We start from the raw sequence: 12165 nt of genomic DNA, 5'->3' as shown, positions 1-12165 counted from the left end.
CACACAGAGTTCAAGCAGCAGACACATCTCTACAACAACTGTTAAGAGGAGACTTTGTGCAGCAGGCCTTCATAGTAAAATAGCTGCTAGGAAACCACAGCTAAGGACAGGCAACAAGAAGAAGAGACTTGTTTGGGCTAAAGAACACAAGGAATTCACATTAGACCAGTGGAAATCAGTGCTTTGGTCTGATGAGCCCAAATTTGAGATCTTTGGTTCCAACCACCGTGTGTTTGTGCGACGCAGAAAAGGTGAACGGATGGACTCTACATGCCTGGTTCCAACCGTAAAGCATGTAGGAGGAGGTGTGATGGTGTGGGGGTGCTTTGCTAGTGACACTGTTGGGGATTTATTCAAACTTGAAGGCATACAGAACTACCACAGCATCTTGCAGCGGCATGCTATTCCATCCGGTTTGCGTTTAGTTGGACCATCATTTATTTTTCAACAGGACAATGACCCCAAACACACCTCCAGACTGTGTAACGGCTATCTGACCAAGAAGGAGAGTGATGGGGTGCTACGCCAGATGACCTGACCTCCACAGTCACCAGACCTGAACCCAATCCAGATGGTTTGGGGTAAGCTGGACCGCAGAGTGAAGGTAAAAGGGCCAACAAGTGCTAAGCATCTCTGGAACTCCTTCAAGATTGTTGGAAGACCATTTCCGGTGACTACCTCTTGAAGCTCATCAAGAGAATGCCAAGAGTGTGCAAAGCAGTCATCAAAGCAAAAGGTGGCTACTTTGAAGAACCTAGAATATAAGACATATTTTCAGTTGTTTCACACTTTTTTGTTAAGTATATAATTCCACATGTGTTAATTCATAGTTTTGATGCCTTTAGTGTGAATGTACAAATTTCATAGTCAGGAAAATGCAGAAAAATCTTTAAATGAGAAGTTGTGTCCAAACTTTTGGTCTGTACTGTATGCCGGGGCTGACTGTATATTTACATATGCCGGGGCTGACTGTATATGTACATATGCCGGGGGCTGACTGTATATGTACATATGCCGGGGGCTTACTGTACATGTACACATGCCGGGGCTGACTGTATATGTACATATGCTGGGGGCTGACTGTATATGCACATATGCCGGTGGCTGACTGTATATGCACATATGCCGGGGGTTTACTGTATATGTACATATGCCGGGGGCTTACTGTATATGTACATATGCTGGGGGCTGACTGTATATGTACATATGCCGGGGGCTTACTGTATATGTACATATGCCGGGGGCTTACTATATATGTACATATGCCGTGTCTGACTGTATATGTACATATGCTGGGGGCTGACTGTATATGCACATATGCCGTTGGCTGACTGTATATGTACATATGCCGGGGGCTTACTGTATATGTACATATGCCGGGGGCTTACTGTATATGTACATATGCCGGGAACTGATTGTATATGTACATATGCCAGGGGCTGACTGTATATGCACAGCTGCTGGTGGACTGACTGTATATGTACATATGCCAGGGGCTGACTGTATATGCACAGCTGCTGGTGGACTGACTGTATATGTACATATGTAGGGGGCTGATTGTACATGTACATGTGCTGGGGGTTGACTGTGTATGCACAGCTGCTGGTGGACTGACTGTATATGTACATATCCCGGGGGTTTACTGTATATGTACATATGCCGGGGGTTGACTGTATATGTACATATGCCGGGGGCTGACTGTATATGCACAGCTGCTGGTGGGCTGACTGTATACGTACATATGCCGGGGGCTTACTGTATATGTACATATGCCGGTGGCTGACTGTATATGTACATGTGCTGGGGGTTGACTGTATATGTACATATGCCGGGGGGTTGACTGAATATGTACTTATGCCGGTGGCTGACTGTGTATGTACATATGCCGGGGGCTGACTGTATATGCACAGCTGCTGGTGGACTGACTGTCTATGTACATATGCTGGGGGGTTGACTGTATATGTACATATGCCGGGGGCTGACTGTATATGTACATATGCCGGGGGCTTATTGTCCATGTACATATGTCGGAGCTGACTGTATATGTACATATGCCGGGGGCTTACTGTATATGTACATATGCCGGTGGCTGACTGTATATGTACATATGCCGGGGGGCTGACTGTATATGCACAGCTGCTGGTGGGCTGATGGTATATGTACATATGCCGGGGGCTGACTGTATATGCACAGCTGCTGGTGGGCTGACTGTATATGTACATATGCCGGGGGCTTACTGTATATGTACATATGCCGGGGGCTGACTGTATATGCATAGCTGCTGGTGGGCTGACTGTATATGTACATGTGCTGGGGGTTGACTGTATATGCACAGCTGCTGGTGGACTGACTGTATATGTACATATGCTGGGGGGTTGACTGTATATGTACATATGCTGGGGGCTGAATGTATATTTACATATGCCGGGGGCTGAATGTATATGTACATATGCCGGGGGCTTACTGTATACGTACATATGCCGTGGCTGAATGCATATGTACATATGCCGGGGGTTGACTGTATATGTACATATGTCGGGGGCTGACTGTATATGTGCATATGCCGGGGGCTGACTGTATATGTACATATCCCGGGGGTTGACTGTATATGTACATATGCCGGGGGCTGACTGTATATGTACATATGCTGGGGGGCTGACTGTATATGTACATATGCCGGTGGCTGACTGTATATGTACATATGCCGGGGGCTGACTGTATATGCACAGCTGCTGGTGGGCTGACAGTATATGTACATATGCTGGGGGGTTGACTGTATATGTACATATGCCGGGGGCTGACGGTATATGCACAGCTGCTGGTGGGCTGACTGTATATGTACACATGCTGGGGGCTTACTGTATATGTACATATGCTGGGGGGTTGACTGTATATGTACACATGCTGGGGGCTTACTGTATATGTACATATGCCGGTGGCTGACTGTATATGTACATATGCCGGGGGTTGACTGTATATGCACAGCTGCTGGTGGGCTGACTGTATATGTACACATGCTGGGGGCTTACTGTATATGTACATATGCCGGTGGCTGACTGTATATGTACATATGCCGGGGGTTGACTGTATATGTACATATGCCGGTGGCTGACTGTATATGTACATATGCTGGGGGCTGACTGTATATGTACATATGCTGGGGGCTGACTGTATATGTACATATGCTGGGGGGTTGACTGCATATGTATATATGCTGGAGGCTGAATGTATATGTACATATGTCGGGGGCTGACTGTATATGCACAGCTGCTGCTGGGCTGACTGTATATATACATATGCCGGGGGCTAACTGTATATGTACATATGCCGTGGGCTGAATGTATATGTACATATGCCGGGGGGGGCTGACTGTATATGTACATATGCCGGGGGGGGGCTGACTGTATATGTACATATGCTGGGGGGTTGACTGTATATGTACATATGTGGGGGGCTGACTGTATATGTACATATGCCGGAGGCTGACTGTATATGTACATATTCCGGGGACTAAATGAATATGTAAATATGCTGGGGGGCTGACTGTATATGTACCTATGCCGGTGGCTGACTGTATATGCACAGCTGCTGGTGGGCTGACTGTATATGTACATATGCCGGGGGCTGACTCTATATGTACATATGCTGGGGGCTGACTGTATATGTACATATGCCGTGGGCTTACTGTATATGTACATATGCCGGGGGGCTGACTGTATATGTACATATGCCGGGGAGCTGACTGTATATGTACATATGCCGGAGGGCTGACTTTATATTTACATATGCTGGGGGCTGACTGTATATGTACATATGCCGGGGGCTTACTGTACATGTACATACCATACTGACCAAAAGTTTGGACACACCTTCTCATTTAAAGATTTTCCTGTATTTTCATGACTTTGAAAATTGTACATTCACACTGAAGGCATCAAAACTATGAATTAACACATGTGGAATTATATATTTAACAAAAAAGTGTGAAACAACTGAAAATATGTCTTATATTCTAGGTTCTTCAAAGTAGCCACCTTTTGCTTTGATGACTGCTTTTCACACTCTTGGCATTCTCTTGATGAGCTTCAAGAGGTAGTCACCGGAAATGGTTTTCACTTCACAGGTGTGCCCTGTCAGGTTTAATAACTGGGATTTCTTGCCTTATAAATGGGGTTGGGACCATCAGTTGTGTTGTGCAGAAGTCAGGTGGATACACAGCTGATAGTCCTACTGAATAGACTGTTAGAATTTGTATTATGGCAAGAAAAAAGCAGCTAAGTTAAAAAAATTGAGTGGCCATCATTACTTTAAGAAATTAAGGTCAGTCAGTCCGAAAAATTGGGCAAACTTTGAATGTGTCCCCAAGTGCAGTTGTAAAAACCATCAAGCGCTACAAAGAAACTGTCTCACATGAGGACCGCCCCAGGAAAGGAAGACCAAGAGTCACCTCTGCTTCTGAGGATAAGTTTATCCGAGTCACCAGCCTCAGAAATCGCAGGTTAACAGCAGCTCAGATTAGAGACCAGGTCCATGCCACACAGAGTTCAAGCAGCAGACACATCTCTACAACAACTGTTAAGAGGAGACTTTGTGCAGCAGGCCTTCATAGTAAAATAGCTGCTAGGAAACCACAGCTAAGGACAGGCAACAAGAAGAAGAGACTTGTTTGGGCTAAAGAACACAAGGAATTCACATTAGACCAGTGGAAATCAGTGCTTTGGTCTGATGAGCCCAAATTTGAGATCTTTGGTTCCAACCACCGTGTGTTTGTGCGACGCAGAAAAGGTGAACGGATGGACTCTACATGCCTGGTTCCAACCGTAAAGCATGTAGGAGGAGGTGTGATGGTGTGGGGGTGCTTTGCTAGTGACACTGTTGGGGATTTATTCAAACTTGAAGGCATACAGAACTACCACAGCATCTTGCAGCGGCATGCTATTCCATCCGGTTTGCGTTTAGTTGGACCATCATTTATTTTTCAACAGGACAATGACCCCAAACACACCTCCAGACTGTGTAACGGCTATCTGACCAAGAAGGAGAGTGATGGGGTGCTACGCCAGATGACCTGACCTCCACAGTCACCAGACCTGAACCCAATCCAGATGGTTTGGGGTAAGCTGGACCGCAGAGTGAAGGTAAAAGGGCCAACAAGTGCTAAGCATCTCTGGAACTCCTGCAAGATTGTTGGAAGACCATTTCCGGTGACTACCTCTTGAAGCTCATCAAGAGAATGCCAAGAGTGTGCAAAGCAGTCATCAAAGCAAAAGGTGGCTACTTTGAAGAACCTAGAATATAAGACATATTTTCAGTTGTTTCACACTTTTTTGTTAAGTATATAATTCCACATGTGTTAATTCATAGTTTTGATGCCTTTAGTGTGAATGTACAATTTTCATAGTCAGGAAAATGCAGAAAAATCTTTAAATGAGAAGTTGTGTCCAAACTTTTGGTCTGTACTGTATGCCGGGGCTGACTGTATATGTACATATGCCGGGGCTGACTGTATATGTACATATGCCGGGGGCTTACTGTATATGTACATATGCCGGGGGCTTACTGTACATGTACACATGCCGGGGCTGACTGTATATGTACATATGCTGGGGGCTGACTGTATATGCACATATGCCGGTGGCTGACTGTATATGCACATATGCCGGGGGTTTACTGTATATGTACATATGCCGGGGGCTTACTGTATATGTACATATGCTGGGGGCTGACTGTATATGTACATATGCCGGGGGCTGACTGTATATGTACATATGTCGGGGGCTGATTGTACATGTACATGTGCTGGGGGTTGACTGTGTATGCACAGCTGCTGGTGGACTGACTGTATATGTACATATCCCGGGGGTTGACTGTATATGTACATATACCGGGGGCTGACTGTATATGTACATATGCCGGGGGGCTGACTGTATATGTACATATGCCGGGCTGACTGTATATGTACATATGCCGGGGGCTTACTGTATATGCACATATGCTGGGGGGTTGACTGTATATGTACATATGCCGGGGGCTGACTGTATATGTACATATGCCGGGGGCTGACTGTATATGTACATATGCCGGGGGGCTGACTGTATATGTACACATGCCGGGCTGACTGTATATGTACATATGCCGGGGGCTTACTGTATATGCACATATGCTGGGGGGTTGACTGTATATGCACATATGCCGGGGGCTGACTGTATATGTACATATACCGGGGGCTTACTGTATATGTACATATGCCGGGGGCTTACTGTATATGCACATATGCTGGGGGGTTGACTGTATATGCACATATGCCGGGGGCTGACTGTATATGTACATATGCCGGGGGCTGACTGTATATGTACATATGCCGGGGGCTTACTGTATATGCACATATGCTGGGGGGCTGACTGTATATGTACATATGTCGGGGGCTGACTGTATATGCACATATGCCGGGGGCTGACTGTATATGTACATATGCCGGGCTGACTGTATATGTACATATGCCGGGGGCTGACTGTATATGCACATATGCCGGGGGCTGACTGTATATGTACATATGCCGGGGGCTGACTGTATATGTACATATGCCGGGCTGACTGTATATGTACATATGCCGGGCTGACTGTATATGCACATATGCCGGGGGCTGACTCTATATGTATCCTCAGAAAACCCTCATCATTATCATCCCTTCCTCAGTTGTCCTCAATTTTCTAAGAAATCACTTAATACTTTGTAAAAATGGTGCAAATCCATATAGCTCTGTGTACCACCTCCCACCTGTCGGCATTCCCAGTTCTTCTTTTGATTAGCCGGCCTGGCACAACATGATTGTGACATTGCACTAGGCTGGTTAATCAGAAGAAGAGCCATGGATGCTGGTAGGTAGGAAAACTTCTCTCCCATCTGACTGTCACGCATTACTGACATGGCCGCTGGGCCGCAATATGAATCAATCTGCACCATCTGTAATAACTTGTTTTTAAAACATATCCTTGTGAAGCCGCCATAAAGTTCATACTGTATTTGCAGTTTTGCTGGTAAAGTAGCTGTTGAGATATTTGCATATATAAGTGTGGTAGTGTTTTCCACAAGGCTCCAGAGGCATAGACATACTGTAGGCTACAACTATGCACCACTAGACAATTTATTGTCTTTGACTATTTTTCCAGTCTGCAGAGGATTGAACATTTGTGAATGATAACAGAGCCCTCTGCAGGACACCGTGCACCCTGCGGCCACGTGCTGTGGAGGCTGCAGTGATTAGCAGCACAGGTAGCTGCTGTCACTATCTTTAGATCCTAATTGTGTAATCAGGGCGCACAGCGGAGGGAGGGGCCGCTCTCTAATCTGTTATTCCAGCTTCTCAATAATCATACTCCCCATTCTGCAGAGCTACCTCCCACCCTGTCAGCCTCTCTGATTGGGGGGTGGTGGGGTGGAAAGTGCTTTACATTGTACCTTTCAATTAGCCCCTTTATCTAGAAAGCGATGAATGATTAGTCAACCATGCCGGATGAGTATGTGTTGTATTAATGTCTCTGTAAAGAAGCCGCAGCGTCTCATGTTAGCAAGCCAGAACATCTATTATTTGATCTGTGCTGTATTAATAGGCTTAGGAAGCATTACGTTATTGTATGTGTCTGCGGTGAATCACATACAGGGCAGCTTCATATACTCACATCCACTAGTAAAAGCTTTATTCCCCATTTTTATTCTTCGCAGCTCTACCCAGCATTCGTTTCTTTGTATTATGTCACTTCTGTTGGTCTCCATCATTTTCACTTGTCTAGCAGGTACCCCTCCTAAAACTTTGTACTTCAGTAGCATACAGATAATAGGGTAGAGTTTCCGAGACTCATTCATGATGAAATGCTGCCTGGCACAAAGCCAATTCACCCGCTTCTTCTGCCTTTTATCTCCGCTCCTCCCCGCCCTTATTTTGTCTGCATTGATGTCTACAACATACAGTCACATTAACACTGGGGGGAAAAAAAGCCAAGGATGCACACTATCACATCAAACGTATCCCACTCTACTGAGCATTTTCTACTCCTTCCCCGAGGCACAAGGAGCCTTTTATCGAACTTTTTAGGTACAGCTGTTGCTGCCTTAGGTGGGGAGATTTATTAAGGGGGCCAACTGTGTACCTTCTTTGAACAAATAAAATAGTATCTCTTCAGTGTTTCAGGTTTCCAAAACATCTCAGCCTTTTAGGTCCCCCGCGCAGAACATCTGTGGAGAAGAACCAATTTTCTTAGGTTCCGTGAATATAAAAATGATATCATGAGCTAACAGACCATAGAATGGAAGTGCCAAGGAATCAATAGCCCGACAGTCGGAACAATACTTTGCTTCATAAATGTTCTTTTTCATTTCCTCTACAGGGTGAAAGCTAAGAAAGGGATAAATTTGCAGAGTACCAAATCTCGGGATCTTCAATGGGTTGTCAACTCCGAGCTTCTAACGGGTGGCAAACATTCCACTGCAACGGTGGATGTGACGAAGATTCAGGGGCTCCCTCCCAGGTATAGTACTCTTTTATATACGCATATCACTTTTTGGAAATGCCGGCAACTCAGTAACAATCCGCTTATCATAGTTTTATAAAGTAATATTGCAGCAATGATATCATACGGAGATGAGGAGAGAGCTGGGTGCTGTATACAGTGTAGAATGTTGCAGATCGGATTATGATATGTAAATTCAGTTATATAAATGCACATAAAAAACACATCAATCACCAGTATTGACAATAAAGGGAATCTGTCACAAGGTCCTTGCTACCCTATTTGATAGTAACATAATGTAGGGGCAGAGACCCTGATTCCAGTGATGTGTCACTTACTCAGCGGCTTGATGTCGTTTTGATAAAATCCCTGTTTTATCTGCTGCAGATCTAACAGTTCTCTGAATGCTGAGCTCTGTATAATCCCGCCCCCACTACTGATTGACAGCTTTCTGCCCATGTGCAGTGTACACAGAAAGCTACCAATCAGTGGTGGGGGCAGGGTTATACAGAGCTCATCAATATGTCTGACTACCTGGCAGCAGGTTTTCTAGTCCTCTACTGATAATCGCCTGCTGATAAAAGAGTGATTTTATCAAGAGTAAACTAAGCAGCCAAGAAAGCAATACATTGCTGGAATCAGGGTCTCTGCCCCTGCATTATGCTGCTCTCAGATTAGGTGGCAAACATTTGTTGAAAGATTCCCTTTAATGGTAATCAGTCAGCAGTTATGACCAAACTAGAAACATTGCTACTTATAATACTGATGAGGAAAACAAAAACAAACATCCCCATGTTATCAGTCATTCAGCTGGTATAATACAGAAGATCTTAGTTTTACAGGAGTAGTTTTAAATGTATACATAAGAAAAACATCAGTTCGGAAGCAGTGGGGGGTTCACAGGGGTGAGTATCACGATTTATATATTTTTTCAACAGTCTAAAGCATTTAAAATAATTTATCCCTTTTATAAGTCACATTCTAATGAGAAGTCAAATGTCTGTTGTGCATTCTTTAAATGAAACTTGTCAGCTCTTTAAATACACCTAGTCCTTTATTAAATGAAAAGTAGTTTATGTGTCTTAGAAATGTGTCTAACTTTTCAAAAACAACTTTTAAAGGGAATCTGTCAGCAGGTTTTTAGGAATCTAAGTGCAGCACAATAAAAGTGCCAGGAAATTCTTTTTACTTCTTCGGTTCCATGATGTAGGGGCAGAGAGCTTGATTCCAACCATGTATCACTTACTGGATTAATTGGTGTAGTTTTGGTAAAACACTTGTTTTCTCTACTGAAGATGTAGCAGAGACCAGAATGCTGAGCTGTGTATACCCCGTCCCCAACACTGATTGGCAGCTTCTTGTGCACATTGCACATTCTCAGCAAGCTGCAAATAAGTGGTGGGGGCAGGGTCATATACAGTACACTGAAGAAGTATTCATATCCCATGAACTTTTCCACATTTTTTTCAAGTTACACCCACAAACCTAAATGTATTTTATTGGGATTTTATGCTGTATACCAACACAAAGTAGCAAGTATTTGTAAAGTATAAAGGAAATGATACATAGTTTTCTGAATATTTAAAAAATATAAATCTGAAAATTGTGAAGTGCATTTGTATTTAGCCCCCCTTAGTTAATACTAAGACCACCTTTTTCTGCAATTACTGCTGCAAATCTTTTGGCGCATGTCTCTATTAGCTTTGCACATCTAAAGACTAGAGATGAGCGGTGTTCGACTAGAGCTGTTCGCCAATCTCAAATTCGAGCTGTTTTGGGCGATGTTCGAGTCGTTCGACGAACGCGAACGATTTGCAAAAAATTTCCCCACTGCCACCACTACAGGGCAGTGGGAAGAGCGAGGCTAAGTGCCATTTCTTGGGCGGCTGACGGCTGGTGTTTCTAGCCTGGGAGGGGGCCAATATTCATGGTACCCTTCCTGGGCTATTAATATCAGCCCCCAGCTGTCTGCCTAGCCTTTGCTAGCTATTAAAATAGGGGGAACCCCACGTCATTGTTTTTTGGGTCCCCCGTTTTAATAGCTAGTAAAGGCTAGGTATTCAGCTGGGGGCTGATATTAGTAGCCTGGGAAGCTCCGTGGGTATTACCCCTTCCCAGGCTTCAAACATCTGCCCCAGCCGTCTGCTTAACCTCCGCTAGAGACTAAAATTACGGGGAACCCCACGCCAATTTTTTTTTTAATAAATCCTTTATTTTAACACTATATGACAAGTACAGTAATCAACACTATCACTGTACTTATTATATATGCGACTGACATGTTTCTATCTATCTAATCTATGTGTGATGCTCTATTCTTTCTGTTCTAAATTGTCGGGTACTGATGCTGAATTGCCAGCCGGCTTTTTTAAAGAGACGGTGCACGAAAACACTATTATTTTTTTTAATAAATCCTTTAACACTAAATGACAAGTACAGTAATCAACACTGTCACTGTACTTCTTATATATGTGACTGACATGTTTCTATCTATCTAATCTATGTGTGATGCTCTATTCTTTCTGTTCTAAATTGTCGGTTACCAATGATGAATTGCCGGCCGGCTTTTTTAAAGAGAGTGTCTTCTGAGCAGTTTGTCAGCTTTTGGACACCTTTGAAGGTGTTTTCTATGTGTTTTTGTTTGCCTGCCATTGGTTTTAACGGTGTTCAACGGTGTTCGACAATGTTCTAAGGTGTTCGACGAACAGTTCCACGAACATCCCGGTGTTTGACGAACCGAACCGAACCCGAACACTATGGGGGTGGCTCAACACTACTAAAGACTGACATTTTTGCCCATTCTTTGCAAACTAGCTTTAGCTCAGTGAGATACTAGTTTTGAGTGATTCAATGAGATCAATATGACAATCAATATTTAAAAAAGCTACATTTTTCTATGTCACATAAAAGACTTTGTTGTAATATGGGGCCAGGCTTCTTTATTTAAATAACCACTGTTGTTTCAACAAACTTTACATAAGTCTATGGTAGAAGAGAACATTCAAGAGAGCCTGTCAGCACAATTTTGTAATGTAAAGACATGGCAGTAATGATGCTGTAATACTGATTACATTGATACCTTTGGAGAAGAAATCCACTTTGTGGTTCTTCTTTAATCACTATTTGAAGTTTTCTGCTTGTTATATTTTGGTGCACAGTGCACTGGATCTTCACCTCCCTGTCTGTGATTCTCAGCCCCTCTGCCTGCCTCTGATCTCTGGATGACCTGCCTCCTCTGATATCTCAGCAGTGACCTGTCATTTAAAGACCGGAAGCAGCAGAGGGGCTGGGGAATCACTGACAATGAGGAGAAAACCTAATTAGTAGAAAACTTCAAATGCTGATTACTGAAGAACAACAAAGCGGATTTCTTCACCAAATATCAATGTAATCAGTATTACAGTGCCATTACAGATATGTCTTTACTTTACATTACAAAATTGTGCTGACAAGTTCTCTTAAAGCCACGTTTTTAATCTCCCCCAGACCTCCTGAATAGAGATGGGAGAATCAATTTGCGGTACTCTGATCCATTGGCCAAATTAGTAATCTGTGACCACTGAATGGGAGACCTGTAAATCTCCTTACCTTTCGGCATTCCTGACTCTTCTTTTGATTAGTTGGGCTGGCGCAGTGCTATCATTCAGGCGTGATGCAC

The 12165-nt window shown here is 43.8% G+C and overlaps 1 protein-coding gene across 2 annotated transcripts in view; it reads left to right on the top strand.

The window, feature by feature from the left end:
• TMEM132E (transmembrane protein 132E) overlaps positions 1-12165 on the top strand; it is a 727127-nt gene that overhangs the window by 632968 nt on the left and 81994 nt on the right. The window contains exons 1-2 of one of the 2 annotated variants that reach the window (XM_073664969.1): positions 8077-8092; positions 8385-8525. Coding sequence is in view for 1 of the 2 variants with exons in the window: in XM_073664968.1 (XP_073521069.1) it covers positions 8385-8525 (141 nt within the window). In the remaining variant the exon portion in view is untranslated. Of the gene's footprint in view, positions 1-8076; positions 8093-8384; positions 8526-12165 lie in introns of those variants that run through there. The other variant, XM_073664968.1, reaches the window with a different exon arrangement.

This window comes from Phyllobates terribilis, unplaced genomic scaffold (genome assembly GCF_046119375.1).
Source record: "Phyllobates terribilis strain yellow unplaced genomic scaffold, ASM4611937v1 Scaffold_2__4_contigs__length_985480577, whole genome shotgun sequence".
NCBI classification, from domain to species: Eukaryota; Metazoa; Chordata; class Amphibia; order Anura; family Dendrobatidae; genus Phyllobates; species Phyllobates terribilis.
Note: the sequence above shows the minus strand (reverse complement) of the source record. Positions and strands in the feature narration are given on the sequence as shown.